This window comes from Benincasa hispida, chromosome 2, assembly GCF_009727055.1.
Source record: "Benincasa hispida cultivar B227 chromosome 2, ASM972705v1, whole genome shotgun sequence".
Taxonomy (NCBI): domain Eukaryota; kingdom Viridiplantae; phylum Streptophyta; class Magnoliopsida; order Cucurbitales; family Cucurbitaceae; genus Benincasa; species Benincasa hispida.
This window is the reverse complement of record NC_052350.1, coordinates 48737409-48753071: the sequence shown is the minus strand read 5'-3', so window position 1 is coordinate 48753071 and position 15663 is coordinate 48737409. Positions and strand designations below refer to the sequence as shown.

The following is a 15663-nucleotide window of genomic DNA, read 5'->3' as shown; positions in this document are numbered from 1 at the left end:
TGGGGTCGATCTTGGGCAGAAGAAAAACTATTATCAAATTGCCAAGAAGAGGGCTAATTGTGAAATATAAAAATTTTTAGAGGTTATTTCCGACAATTTTTCAGACATTTTCTTTTAAGTACTACAGATATGGGATCTTCTCACTCCTATCATACCCCTTCATCAAAGCTGATTTTGAACTTGGAACTCCACAAATTGTCAAAGTCGATGGCTTTATAACTTTATCACTAGGATTCTTGGCACATACTTCTGAAAAACTATTGCTTCTTTACATATGATATGTGTTAGAAAGAATCTTTCTTTATGACTTTTCTTTGGCTTCAAACCTTTTAGCATCTATCCATAGAAGCCAAAGTGCAGGTGGAATAATACCTAGAGCCCTCTCTCTATTTCTATTGGTTAAACTCGCAGTGCGTGAACCAATTGTTGTGTCCTGAAACAAGCAACTATGACTTGGAGCCATTAATATTCTTCTTCAAACCTTGAATATAAGAAATAATCAATCATTTGCCAAACTCTGTTGAAAACATAGCCAGGCTGGCTGTTCGGAGCCTCATAAATTGCGGAAAGACGAACAAAGAATCATCATTTGGCTACAATCGGAAAGATGATTCCCCTAGTTAGCAAATTATACTGTTCATCTTCCGAGGTTGTGTTTGTCGTTAGGACGAGACCACACGTCATTAATGGAGGAGGTTTTGTAGTGACAAATTGTGATCAGAAAGTTGTTTTTAGTGTTGATGGGTGTGGGATTCTGGGAAAGGAAGATGAGCTGATTCTGAGGGATGGGAAGAGGGATGCTTTGCTTTTACTCCGTGGGAAGGTAATATCCAGCTCTACAAATTCCCCAAACTAGCCTATTTGTATTTTTCATGCACAGAAATGGGTGATTCTAAGTGGAATGTGTTGAAAATCTTCATCTTCTTGTGTTTCAGGGAGGGATTTTTGAGGCTCTAAGCTTTCATAAGATGTGGAAGGCTTTCAAATACGATTACCAAGGATCCAAAAAGTTAATTTTCAGCTTGAGACGGCCTAAGTCATGTCTTCCTGTGAAAAACGACGTTGGAATCAAAATCGCGACCAAACCAAAGGTTAGCAACAAAGATTGGGATTTCGAGATCAGTGGTTATTTCCCTGATAAAAAATGCAGCATTATTGATTCTCAAGGCAATGTAGTTGCTCAGGTACGTTTGATACTCTCTTTAGACTATATTCTCTACTATGGAACATAAAATATTGGTATAATCTACAAATTTCTGTTTACGAACCATAGATTTAAGCATGCATTCACTGAAATTTTTATTATAAAGAAGCAAAAAGTTCGTCTCCTGTTTTGGGGATGGTATGACTCTTTAACTCTCTCAATCACGATTCAGAACAACCAATCTTTTCTACCAAATCACCCTATTGGCACTATGTGCAAAATGCATATGGTTTAGATTAGTAAGGTGGTATGTGGTTACTGAAAGGAGGAACACTTACCTGCTCGTCGATGTTGTAGCTTGCTATCTACAAAACAAGCCTCCACTGCAACTGCTACTGCCCACAACTAATATATTTCTTATTTGGTAACATGTTATAGATGTATGTTAATCAGTGTTTCAACATTCAAATAACTGCAGATTGGAACGAATAAAAAGGCTGGAGAGCTCTTGAGCAAGGATATCTACTATGTGTCGATAAAACCTGGAATTGATCAGGCCTTTGTTGTTGGAGTTATTGCCATTCTCGACAACATCTATGGCGAATCAACCAGCTGCTGAATTTGCAATGAGGAAGACAATTTAAGATAGGGGAGGATGGTTATTGCTTGATGGTAATTGTTTGTTGCTCTTCCATCAGATTGTGATTAAACTGAAGGTTTGTGGTGGCACTCCATTTCGCTTGTCTCCATGAACTGGGTCTGCATTTTTTGTTAACAGCAATGTATTCTTTTAGCTTTTATAGCATTCATCCGTGTAAATGTAATTGAACTCTTCAGCTTCTCCACTGCCTTTTGATCACCCATGTGCCTTGCTTTGGTACCTTGCTACCATAGATTAGGCAGGCCTTTCTCCTGGAATTCATACTAAGCAACTCTGTTAAAGACAAAGGCAACAGTAGCTGAATATATCATATTAACTTGTAATAATAGAAACAACAGAATTAAAGAATCAGGCGACTATACATGCATTTTAGCATTATTTTCCGTGAAAGAAAAAAATTGAAGTGCAAATTCAAATTTCAGTATTCCTTCTAAAGATAAGTTTCTGAATTCTACCTGCTATACTTGTCAAGAAAACTTGTCTTCAAATCACAATTACTACAAGAAGAATCGACTAAGAGATGTAGAGACTAGCTTTTCCACCGAATATGTAAACAAACTGCGGATTACTTGGACATTGATGATAAATAAAGCAAATTGAGGCTGTATAATTGAAGTGTAAACAAAAATACAATTAAGTTCCCAATTGCTTTCTTCAATATTCCCGTTCGTACGATCATAAAAAGCTATGTCCATTGAAATAAAAACCTCCATTACAGTTCACAGAGAAAATATCACAAAAGAACATTCTGATAAGCATTTGTTTTTGAGAATATAAACCTTTCATAAACTAGATGGGATTTAGACAGATAATACATGACATGAATAAAACTAATAATAGTTGATTGGGCTGTTGATCCTCAATGAGAGTGCCCACCATAATCTCCTAGCTCAAGAATCATATCCCATGCAACCTTCACATAGAGAGAGAATTTAAAACGAATAACATATACATGTGATAAGAACCTTTAACTTCATTTCACTAAACAATGCTATGATATACAAATTATGATATTAACAGGATGATGATGCCATAAAAAGCCAATGCATCGTGATCTCCTACAACATCATCGATTGTCATAATAACTGTTCTGGGTCTAGAGAACATCCATGACTTTGGGCTACTGTTTAATCAAAATGTAGGTTACACTGGCCTGCTTTTAGTTGAGACGCCTATGATTAGTTCAAACCAACGTTTATTGCCAGCAGCATCACTGCTTCACCATAGATGTGCTCACCCTGAAGATGAGAAACGTCAAATATATAACAATCAAGCCAACTCCTAGTTTTCTGTTTGGGCGCATATCATTCCTAGGTAACACAACAACTGACCAAATAAGTCCAGACATTAAAAAACTCAATGTGTAAAACAAGCTACTATCTCTAGGAAGCATGTACGCTGCAGGTCTATGGGAAATGGCTCCAAGAAGCATGGAGATACCCAGCCCCGCAAGAGTGTTGAACATAGGCCCAGCATAGCACCCAGACATAGCAATTTGTACACTGTCTCCACCATTCATTGCCAGTGCTAAATTGGACATCAAATCCCCCATTGAGTTCCCCCAGGCCAACACTGTTAATCCAAGAATTGATGGGTTCACTCCAAAAATTAAACCTAATGTCATCAACAAAGCAACTAGCTCATTTGCAACAATGTAAAACCAAACAATGCTCATAAAAAATCCTCCAAAGACCCATGGAAACAAAGCCCTTTGAGGTGGCTGATCAGAGCTTGTATACAAATATGCAAGGACACCAAGCACACCGCCAAGGGAAATCCCCAAAAAGTAAGCAAATTTTCCACTCAGAGGTCCTAGATCATCTTGCTTGTTCCATAAATATGCCAGAAGAATGGGTGCTAGCGTAGCACTGGCAACAGCAAATACTTTGGACCACCGTTCCTCCTCAACAATGGGAATGGTCAAACGTCTTGGAAGTGTCAATGGAAGTTCGAGAATTGAAAACAATTTGGAGCGGGAGAACAAAGACTGGTCAGTTGCTGTATCCTCGTCATTCCAACCCCACAAAAATTTCGGACTATCTGTACTGCCCTTCATAGCCTGATTTGAATAGATTGCAACATGTGAAGACCACATCCATTGTGGCAGTTTATTTTGGAGGTGCGGTACATCACCATCAGACTCAGACTCAAGCAGAGTTGTATAGACTGATTCATCCTCTTCACTCCCAACAGAGAAAAAGCTTCCAGTAACAGGAAGTAAAGGTGTGACAGAGTTCAGTGTCACTTTCGCTGGGTCCTTCACCACAATCTCATTTGCAGCAACTACAAATGCATAGACCAAATAAATTGAGACAAATGCAATTGCACCGATAACAGTAACCCTACCAAACGCCAAAATTATAGCAAGTGAGATGATGACAAACATGAAGAAACAAATGTCTCTGATAAAGCATTTTCTATCAATCCTGACATCTCTCTCGGAAACACACAGAGAAACAGCACCAACAACAATACAGGTTACAAAGACAGCTCCACCCAACACACTGTTAAGACCAACGTCACCAGCATCCTTCCCCATAAAAGCAGCAATGCTGGCAAAGACATCAGGAGCTCCATTACCAAGAGGAAGCAACGACACTCCGGCCACAGTCGCTGGCAACTTCAAGAGATTCGAAAGTTTCTCCAAGGAGCAACAAAAATAGTCAGCTGCGGTATTACCCAATAGATAGAACAACGCAGCAAGCCAAATTATCAAAGCCACATAACCCAAAAGTCTAAAACCTTCACAGTCACAGTAGAAGAATGTAATGTAATTGAAAAATCCCCCTGAGTTGCAATCAGGATGGGCAATCAAGAACTCACATCGGCTCTGATAACCTCTGTGTTCGGATAATCCAAGGCATGATAGGGGACGACTTGAAGAGATATTACTATTTGTAAGAGATTCATCAACATCGATGTTATTGTTTAGAGAAGAAGCAGAGACTTCAGCTATTCTCCTATGAATCACCCCCACCTGCTTATCGTCAATGGTGCATTTATGGGAAAGAACCGAATGCGAATTCTGATAAAACGGATTTCTCAAGAACTTTCCCTCATCAAGGAATAAACAAAGCAACACAATGGAGCAAATTCCATTGAAAGTCCCTCGAGATCGAAAGTTTCTGGCTCTAGAAATTGCATACGTTCTAGTCATAATCTTCCGCTAGCAACCGATTAATAAAGCCAATAGTTGCTTCAGATCACAAATAAAGAAAGAGAGATAGAAATAGGCACCCAAACTTTGGAAGGTTCGAAACCCTAGTCAGGACGACTGGGTGATGACGGAATCCAAACAATAATTGCAGCAAAACAATCGGAAAACAAGATGGAATCGAATGACAGAGACGCACAGGGTTGAGAATTGAGAGCAGGGAAATTGGGGTTTTACGACGAAATCTGCCGAAGGGTTAAGAGGAGAAAACCCCCAAGGAAAGTGGTTGGATTGAAACGGAGAGAGATTGAGAAGCAAGTTACCAGTGATCGAGTTTAATGGCGGAGACGACGGAACACGGGAGGAGTAGACGACACGCGACGGCGGAGGACGATGGCCCAACTGAACTCGCCCAACCCGATCAAACGATTCCTTCTAACCAAAACGCGGAATCTTTATACCCTTTCCATTAGATTTTCTTTTCCCATCTTTTTTATAGATTTTGAAATTTATTTTAAATATATAGTTCTCATTTAAATTAGGTCTAGATAATAAAATACCAAAAAACTAAAAAATCAAACCAATCCAAATCGATCCAATGGTTTGGTTTGGTTTAGTTTTTCAGTATAAAATTAGACATATGAGATTGTATTTTGAGAAAACCAAAAAGTATTTGTTTGGATCGACATTTTATTGGAGAGATCATCCAAAATCGAACCGACCCTTAAAAATAAATTTTAACATAAGAAATTTTTTAGTATTTTGATTATCGTGAGTATATTTGTTGTTTAGAAAAAAGACCAATTATTATGAAGCTATGTCTTTTTTATTTAAAATGTGTCAATAAGAAAAAAAAGGATCAAATTTCAATTTATAAAAAGAATAGACAAAACATTTATTTAAGATTAGGGAAAAGAACAAAATCGAACAAAAATGGAAATAACAATAAAAAAATTGGAAGAAAAAATAGAATATAAAAAATCGAGGATCAAACCAATAAGAAACCGGACTAAATAAAAATCAATTCATTGGTTTTGTTCTTCATTAGACATTGATTTGGACCTCTTCTTGATAAAACTATTGGCCCCAAAACCAACAAAACCGAACCGACTATCATCCCTTCACAGAAAGTTTGAAAACCTTTTTGTTTATTATTTATCAAATCGACACTGGTTTAAAAAATAGATTTAGCTAACGGGAATTGACATAAACTTACTTCCTAAAAGTTAAATGTTTGATTTCCTGCCATTGTTATATTGAAAAAAGAAATTATACTCTTGTCTCCAGTAGGATTAGAAAAGTTTTCTTTGAATATCAATTTCATTAAGTCTTCGAAATAACTTTCTTTATTATATAGATAATACTGTAAATTTCTGGTCATGTTTCACGAACTCCTCATATGACTTATCCCTGTTTATATAGATAATTTTTTTAATAACTTTACAAAACCATAGAAACAAATTAAAACTTTAAAAATAATTAAATTGAATTTTAGGCCACTCATGAACATAAATGGTTTAGAAATAGGTTTGATGCACTCTTGTTTGGGTGCCTATTTTTGCAAATTAACAATTTCAAAATAGATTTGTATCTCTAATTATATAGATGATATTTTTCAATAAATTTAAAATTAATGTATTTTTTAAGTAAAAATTACAATAAATATTTTCAAATAAAGCAAAACGTCACTGTCAATTAGTGACAGACAGTAATGAACACCGACAGCCAGTGACATTTTACTATATTTGTCAATCAGTTGACTCATTTTTCTATATTTAAAAATATCTCTTTTATATATCTTTAAAAAATCATAAAAACATATTAACACTTCAGAAATAATCCAATTGAATTTCAGGCTACTCATTAACCTAAATGGTTTACAGATAGATTTGTATGCACCCTTTTTAAAGCATATACTCTTGAGGTTTTCTATGAAAAAAAAAAATCTATCTCTCATATTCTTAGCAAACATCTCAATTGGGAACATTGAAGTACTTATTAAATTTGTAATCAGGCTATCGTTTGTGTCACAAGTTTGGTAGAGTTCGACAGAGGTTTAGTAAATTGAATTCACGCAAGTCAACATCTTAAAAGTTCACATTCAAAATTCAAATATGCAAGATATGTACAATTTTTGTTTTCAGAATTTTCGCTATTTAGATCACAGTTTCAAAAGCAAATCTATCAAATGGATACTTACATTATCCATTTAGTTCAATAAATGTGATTGGTGAAGTGCCTCACAAGTTCATTAAGTCATTGAAATACGAATAAACTTTAGGACTATTTGTATCCCTAATATTTTGTACTCTCCTTGATAAAAAGAGAGGATATAGTGGTAGATTTTTTTTTTTCTTTTTTCATTTGTGACAACGTATAAGGTAAGAGATTGAATTTCAAACTTTGAAGTAGATAGTACAAGTTCATGTTAAGAGTTATATTCATATTGATGGTTTTTAGAGAGTTAGAAATATTCATTTGCATAATTTTGAACTATAATTAAATCTTAAAGACCCTTTTTCTATTATTATTGAGGAGAAGTGAAAAACTAAATACAATTACAAATATTGATGGTTCCATTCTTAGTAGAAAAGAGAATTGCTCAATCAAATATATTGTAGCTTGGATCAAAACTATAGAATACACTCTTAGAGGCAAATATTGAACATAAATAATCTTTTTGAAAAAAGAAACCCTCTCCAAATTGAAAGTGTATGTGAGATGATAATAATAACATATTTTAAATTAATTCATTTGGTGTAGATTGAGGTATTATCAAAAGGAATTTTGGTGGTGAGACCATACTATTTACTCTTAGAAAAATATGATCTAATTGAGTTTCATCTTTAACCCTGAAAACTAGACTCCGCTCAATTTAGAATATAAATGATGATTGCTCCTATTTATTTCTTAAATTTTGAAATGCTTCAATTAAGTGTCTAAAATTTAGTTTGTGAGACATTATTATTGATAATGTTAACTAGTGATAATGAAATAAATATGGGGTGATTTGGCATGACCTAGAAGATGAATATAACAAAACATAAATATGTTACATATTATAAATATTACGATAATAGATGTCCATTAGATACTCATGTTTAGTGTCTATTGATCATGTGTCGTCTATGGTTTCAACATTACTGTCCATGTAATCTACCTCATACTTGCTAAATTGCCTATAAACATTGGCATTTGATGGGTATTGGAAGACACACACATTGAGTAAAAGTAAAAAAAAAAAAAGAAAAGAAAAGAAAAGAGAAATCCATCATTTTTATTTTATTTACTTTTGTTATTTGTTTATTTCATATATTTATGTATTATGTTTTATTTATTTATTTTATTATTATATTATATTATACTTATTTTAATATCATATTTTATTTGTATCCATGTTCCCGTTGTGCTCCTCAAGTTCACCACACATCATCAACACGAGCTCCTATCGTTTTCCTCGCCAAAGGTAGGTCTTTAAGGTATGTCGGTTTTTCTCTCTTCGTTATAATTAATAAATCAAATGTTGTTTTACATATTTGATATATATTAAATTTCTAATATAAACATAATATTTTGTGATAGTGTTACTGTCGAAATATTATAAATGTAGAATTATTGAGAATTCAAATGGACACCCATTGAAGAGCCAGAAGATTCTTCAATCTCATGCATTATCATGTGATGGTTACTTTCAAGGAAAATTGATAATTAGACTATCACCAGCTAAAGTGGAAATTGAACCCCTGCATTTTTAGAATGAATTCATGATGATATATATGGACCTATTAACCCACCAAGTGGACCATTTAGATATTTTATGGTATTAATAGATGCATCTAGCAGATGGTCACACGTGTGCTTATTATCGAATCGAAATCTTGCATTTACAAGACTACTTGCTCAAATAATTAAATCAAGAGCACAATTTCCTGATTATACAATTAAGACCATTCGTCTTGATAATTCTGGTGAATTTACTGTTGGGTTTGTTAGGTTATATGTTCCAAAACTTGCACTTTGTAAAATTAAACATATTCTATTTGCAATGAAGTTGTTATTGAGGTTTATACGATAAAGTTGTTAATGAATGTATGAATTTCTCATTTCATTTTAGAAAGAACCTAAATCCAATAAACTAAGATTCATGGCTATTACATGAGTACTTGGACTTTCTGTGGAGACATAAGAGTGAATCAAGTTCGAGTAGATAGCCAAAACGGTCTATCGGGTGTGGCCCACTTTGTATTTAGTACAAACGATGTGATCCTGAATCGTTCTTGGGGAGACATACAAGTGGGGGCGTCTAGTGCAACGAGTTTGTATAAGATCAGACCAATAAATAAGTCACTCTTACTTTATAACGTTATTTACTGTATAAGGCTGACTATTTCAGAGTGATGATCTAGGTAACTTGACCTTAATTCTGAGATAACTATGAACTTTTATTTATTCGGGATTATCAATAGGTTTGCATTGGTGAGGGTTGACCCAACAATCTCGACTCAATAAGCCCTCCATTTCAGGGGAAAGACCGAGTAGATAGCTGGGGACATATGGTACAAGACGGAGTTGTTCCTTAAGTGCTAACTCCAGGTCTTGAACAAAGGGCCCCACCCTCTCATTGACCCGAGAGGGACTTAGTTTGATGATTGGATCACAAACCAATTATTAATTAGAAGATTAGTGAGATTGAAGGAGCAAGATGTAATCTCGGGGTAAAACAACTTTTGACCCAATCGTTACTACGAACAACCTGTAGAGGGTCGACTTACTGATTATGGCTATATCGAGTGGACATAAATATATCTACAGTGAGGGGAGTGGAACTACTGGGCTTTAGTGGAGTGATCCGGTAGTTTACGAATGTTGGTTAATCGGGTTAAAAAATTTAGCCGATTAATCTCGGATCGTTGGAGTCCATGATCTGTAGGTCCATTAGATCTCCCTACTAGTTCACAAACGGATTAAACCTTAGAATAAAGTAATAAGAAAATTTGAAATATCCAAATTTGAATCAAGGGAACTGTTAATTATATGTGATATAATTAAACATTTAATTATTGAATTAAACAAAATTGGAGAGTTGAAAAATATTTAAATGCGATTTAAATATCAATTACATGAATAGGGATTCATGTATTAGGAATTGATGGTTTGATAATTTGATATTTGATATCAAATTTTTATTAATTAAATAGTTTATTTAATTATTTAAAATTAATTAATTTTATTTAAATTAATTATTAGAATTAATTTTGGTTAAAATTAATTTTATAAATTTTTCCAAATTTTGAAATAGGCTTTCAAATTGATTTTTGGTTAAAAATCAATTAAATTGAAATAAGGATTTCAAAATTTAAAATTATATTAAATCAATTAAATTGAAAAATTATTCCATAGTTGGCTTTTCCCACTTTGGACACTAAATTCCCACTAAATGTTGACACATTTAGTGTCAAATTTGAAGGAAATCAGAGATGAGGATTTTCATGAGTAGTGGAATGATCGTTCCAAATCCCATTCGAAATGAACAATTGCAGTCAAGAAACGGAAACTAATAGGTCATGCACAATACGAAATTATAGCATACTTACAGATGAGATCAAGGGATAAAGTATACATACCTTTGAAGACTCATTCTTCAAACTCCCTCAAACATGAATGCTCGATCAGTCTCCAAGACAGTAGTACTCGAACGCTCGAACACAACGACCGCAACTATAACACCCCGCATTTTTATTAATGTAATTTCAGTAATTTATTTTTATTATTTGAGGGCATTTTTTTGGAATTTTGGACTTCAAGTGTAATTGCGGAAAATTAATGGATTTGATGTTGAAATTATTCAATTTGGAAATTAATGGCAGGAATTAATTTCATTTTTGGAAAGGAAATGAATTTAATAAAATAAAGTGGAATAAGGAAAAGAAAAGAAAATATAGTTTATTTTATTTTATTATTTTTTTAAAATAAAATATTCCCTCTTCTCCCTCACGCGATCGCGCAAACCCCCCCCCTTCAATTTTTCCGATCCCCTCGCCAACCGCCGACCTTTGTCCATCGCCTCGCTCAACCGTTCCGCTGTCGATTCGAGTCGACCTCAGCCACCTGCCGTCGGTCCGAACTCTTCAGTCGAGGGCTTGGTCGCGAACCAGCCGCTGTCTTCACGCCTAGCTGCCGCGCTGTTTCTTCTAGACGCCGCCACTGTCACTGCCCAGCCCTGTTCGTCGCCGAATCTGCCATGCATCACCGGACTTTTGTTTTGAACTCAAGGATTGGAGATTTTGAGACAGTTGCCATGGAGTTCGAGACCAATTTTGGTGAAAATTGTTGAAGTTTTGGTAAGTTTTGGGTGAATAGTTGGTTGGTTCTCTTTTGGATTAGGAGATTTGTTGGAAATTGAGTTGTTAAAAATGAGTTTTTGTTTTATGTACAGTTTGGCCAATAGAATTGAGTTTTGGAGTTAATTTAGGACCAAGCCACAATTTTAGTCTTGTTTCAAGGTCTTGCTTGGTAAAGGGAAGATAAGCTTGCTTAGGTTATTTGGATTTAATTTTGAGGTAAGTAATCTTACTACTGGAACCGCCTTTGTGTTGACAAATTTATGATTTATGTTGAGGATTGTAAGACTAGTTACAAGGATAATTTTGACTGTTCTGAGATTTAATGGACTGTTTAGAAAAGATATATGAGCATGTGATAATATGTCTGAAGTATGTTAATGTATGAGCATGATTTAGAATTTTATGAGATATATTAAAAGGACAATTGAGCATGACCCTAAATTATGAGTTAAGCGATACTACTACGGGAATATCTTAAAGTTAGGTGAAAGTTGGAGCATTTTGTTGATGTGCTTATTATGTGATTTATTATGAAAGTGTGTAAGCTATATGATGTATTATGAAATTTCAAATGTTTGATTATTTACATGAGTTAGTGCATGAAAGTGATGTACTAGAGTGGATCCATTAATACTAGATTAATTACGTATGTTGATGTTAATTAACATGACCTTGATCAGGAGATTTTAGAGGATTTAGGATTATGTGAATGTTATATGTAATGTGTGTTGGGGTTTATGCCCTAAAGTCTCGTGTCCTGTAGTCTGTAAACAGTACATATGAACACCTGTGATTGTTAATATATGATATTTACTTCACCTCTTGTTGTTTTGCTCATTTACTTGTTTTATTTGCTTTACCACAAACCAATAAATATAAAATCCCTGGTTATTTGTATGTGACTCAAGCATGTATGTGGTGACATACAAGTGGATCATGTATTGAGTGATAACCAAAATGGTTTGTAGTATATGGATATAGGAGGAAAACCTTATCCTGGTAATGCTACAGACGCGACCCGCTTTGTGGAATGGTCACAAGTGTTGTGACTTGCCATAGATGGTCTAATCCTGATCATTCGTGTTGGGGACATGCGAGCGGCAGCGTCCTATACAAAGAGTTTGTATAAGACCTAACCACGAAGTGTTAATGTCTCATTATATAACACCATTCATGACAGAGACTTCACTTCACTAGGATGACCATAGATAACATGACCTCAATCCTGAGTGAGTTGGGAACTCTTGCCATTGAGGGTAGTCCTTTGATTTGTATGGGTGCGAGTGGCCATGTCACCGATTCAAACTACCATTTTGGGAACTACACAAGATGGAATTCACTCCTTCCCCGAGGCAGGGGTAAGTAGATAGATGGCTCCCTTAAGGGCTGATTCTAGGGCTTGACCAATGTGGCGCCACACACATTCTCTTAGCCCGAGAGGATTCACACATAGTTGGACTATGTTGTATTGTTCATTAAAGGAATCACTGGTACTTAAGGAGTGATATGTAACTACAAGGGCAAAATGGTAAATTGGCCAGCTATACTTACAAGCATCTGTGAAGGGTCTTCGTACTCTTGATTGGTTATATCCAATGGACATAGAAATATATCTGTGGTAAGAAGAGTTCAGCTGTTGGTCTTTAGTAGAATCACTGACAGTTAACGAATGGTGAATCTCGTGGTTAAAGAGTTTAGTCAGCCATTCACGTATCGTTAGAGCTTCGAGCCACATGTCTATTAGGTCATCTGGGTAGCTTGGATAAAGTCGAGAACCAGTGTTTGGGTTAATTTGAAATGTTCAAATTGACAAGAGGAAGTACAATTATATATGATATAATTGGAATGGTTAATTATATATGATATATTTGGCTAAATGTATGAAATACATTATTTTGGAGGAAATTAGATATAAATATGATTTATATCAAGTAGAGGAAAAATACTATAGTAGATATATGATATCAAACTATATGATATATTTATTAAATAAATTAATTGATTAATTATTTAATAATTAACCAATTAATTCACGTATAAACGTGAGGAACGTGGAGCCATGAGGGTTAAGGTAACCGGTTGGTTGAAGTATGAAAATGGGTTTTCATTTTGAGGATTAATTCATTCATGCTAATTAATATCCCGCACCCCAAAAGAAACCGTGAAAGATTGATCGCCGAGAGCCTATACGATAGATTCTCTTTCGTCTAAACGATCGTCTAGTTCATGCGTTCCCTAAACGATCGTATACCACTTTCCTAAACAATCGTCTAGTTTTTCCTAAACGATCGTGTAGTTTTACTATAGGATAAGCGTTCCCACTATATGATAACAAAGTTCTTCTCATACATGCTTGTCGTCTACACGATACCCTTTCCTCCATCCTCTACCAAACTCACTAGAGCCCACACTTTGGGTTTTTGACGCCGAGGATACCTGGGTTTCCTTGGTGGTGGTGTTATCCCCGAATTCTTGTTCGTGTATGTTTGGATCGTGCAGTAACAGTTGAGAGACTCGCCGGGTGCTAGTAGATCGGTGGAGTTTTCCGCTGCTGTGGGTTCACATAAACGAAGATTGTCTTCCTCTGGTATGAACAGCTTTCTCTACGTTTTATCGTATTCTGAACATACTGTTGATGAGTTTAATATGCATAACTGTTAGTATATAATGTATATCGTTTATATTTTGGTCACTGTGAAATCGGAGCAATCTAAACCCGCTCATGGAACTCTCGTTTTGAGATCCTTCAATTGGTATCAGAGCCAGGTTTCTGATACTTCGATTTCATTTGTTGCAACGAAATAAAATTTACATTCATGATGGGTGCATTTCTACGTTGTTTTTAAGTGTTAATACTGTTGTGGATGTGTTTGATTAATGGATGTTTTTCGGGATGAATTGCCTCGGTCTGTTTACATTCCTTTTACATTTTCGGTTGTATGTAAAGGCCCCTACGTTTTTGGGCATATATAATCGTAATCGAGTTTGTATTCAAAGTGTTTGAAGTCTTGAGTCGTTCGTCGAAGTTCTGGGCAAAGGTTGTGGCTCTTCAAGGAAGGAGATGATCTAGGGTTGATCGCATCGTGCAAAAAAAGTTCTATGTGATCGCTGTCCATCACATCATAAAGATGAAGGACTAATCGATCGTGGTTGAAAGCATCGGTTGAACGATGGGGTATGCGATCAAGCATTGGTTGTATCGGGAAGACGATCGGGCACGCGATCGCTGAGTATCGTTTAATGCGTGCACGAGCAAAATGATCGTTTAGGTCAGCAAGCTTCATCGCTTAGTAACTGACTAAACGATCGCTTAGCATCGGAAGGTAAATTGTTTACCCAGTTGCACGCATTGGTTAAACGATCAGACTCTCGTGTATCGTTTAAAGCACGCTAGACGATCGTTTAGGTCAACAAGCTTCATTGCTTAGTAACTGACTAAACGATCGCTTAGTAACTCAAGGTAAATCGTTTACCTATAGTCGATCTACACGATCGCATGGACGATCAGGCTTTGCAGCCTCGTCGTCGTCTACGCGATCGTTTGCTAAAGTTCCTATCGTCTAGTGCGCGTTGAACGATCGTCTAACTGCTAAAAATTGCTACACGATGGAGACCTCCTGGCGGTTCAAGACCCGATTCGCCTGTGAACCTTTTTGCTTGATAACAAATGTAATAGATAGGGTTTTTCATTCCGATTCTTTTTGGTTTAAAGGCTCATCCCGGTCCATTAATCTATTTGTTTAATACATGCGATGTATGTCTAATATGTCATATGGTATGCACAAATAGTAAATCCCACCTTAAGTTATGCACTGATCATGCATCATCTCTTTATTGTAATTGTTATAATTTAGAGAAGCGTGATTTTATTATGTAAGAGCATGCTCATATATCATTAATATAAGAGTTATATTTATGCATGCTTAAAAAGCATTGACATGCATCATCTTTATATTATAATTGTTATAGTATAAGGGTGAATGATAGCATGTTTGCTTGGTTATTACGCTTTATATAAAAGTTATATAGTAATGACCGGACATTGCATGAAGCATGACATATAGGGTATGTTATAATTATTATAAACGCCTCGTTATGTGCAATGTTTTTTAGTTGTTTCTTTTTAAGAGTTAAAGAGAAATTAGAACTAAAATCAATAACAAAGACATGCATGCTAACTTAGGTTTAATTCATGTTTTAAAATGTTTAAAACTTTGATCACATAGACCTAAGATCATGGTTCTAATATGATTAGCAACCCTAAGGCTTTAATCTTTTAATCAGTTTAATAGGATTAAATTGGCTAACAAAAGGTTAAAGTGTAGCAAATCTATCTATAAGGGACCTTTTGTTTAAGGCG

The 15663-nt window shown here is 35.3% G+C and overlaps 2 protein-coding genes across 2 annotated transcripts; one reads left to right on the top strand and one right to left on the bottom strand.

Moving 5' to 3' along the window:
- Positions 1 to 63: 63 nt before the first annotated feature.
- LOC120070999 (protein LURP-one-related 6) lies at positions 64 to 2003 on the top strand. Its single transcript, XM_039022982.1, has 3 exons — positions 64 to 823; positions 936 to 1184; positions 1623 to 2003. Exons 1-3 carry the CDS (start codon positions 608 to 610, stop codon positions 1761 to 1763), a joined length of 606 nt encoding a protein of 201 aa, XP_038878910.1. The 5' UTR covers positions 64 to 607; the 3' UTR covers positions 1764 to 2003.
- A 472-nt stretch (positions 2004 to 2475) lies between these two features.
- Positions 2476 to 5454, bottom strand: LOC120070998 (cation/calcium exchanger 4-like). The gene has a single exon (XM_039022980.1). The coding sequence runs from the start codon at positions 4960 to 4962 to the stop codon at positions 3016 to 3018; it is 1947 nt and encodes a 648-aa protein (XP_038878908.1). The 5' UTR covers positions 4963 to 5454; the 3' UTR covers positions 2476 to 3015.
- Positions 5455 to 15663: the final 10209 nt, after the last annotated feature.

Bases quoted from the DNA above. Each gene is read 5' to 3' on its own strand.
- LOC120070999 (XM_039022982.1), top strand. From the start codon at position 608: ATGATTCCCCTAGTTAGCAAATTATACTGTTCATCTTCCGAGGTTGTG. The intron at 824-935 runs GTAATATCCAGC...CTTGTGTTTCAG, and splicing joins TGCTTTTACTCCGTGGGAAG to GGAGGGATTTTTGAGGCTCT. The intron at 1,185-1,622 runs GTACGTTTGATA...AAATAACTGCAG, and splicing joins AAGGCAATGTAGTTGCTCAG to ATTGGAACGAATAAAAAGGC.
- LOC120070998 (XM_039022980.1), bottom strand. From the start codon at position 4,962: ATGACTAGAACGTATGCAATTTCTAGAGCCAGAAACTTTCGATCTCGA.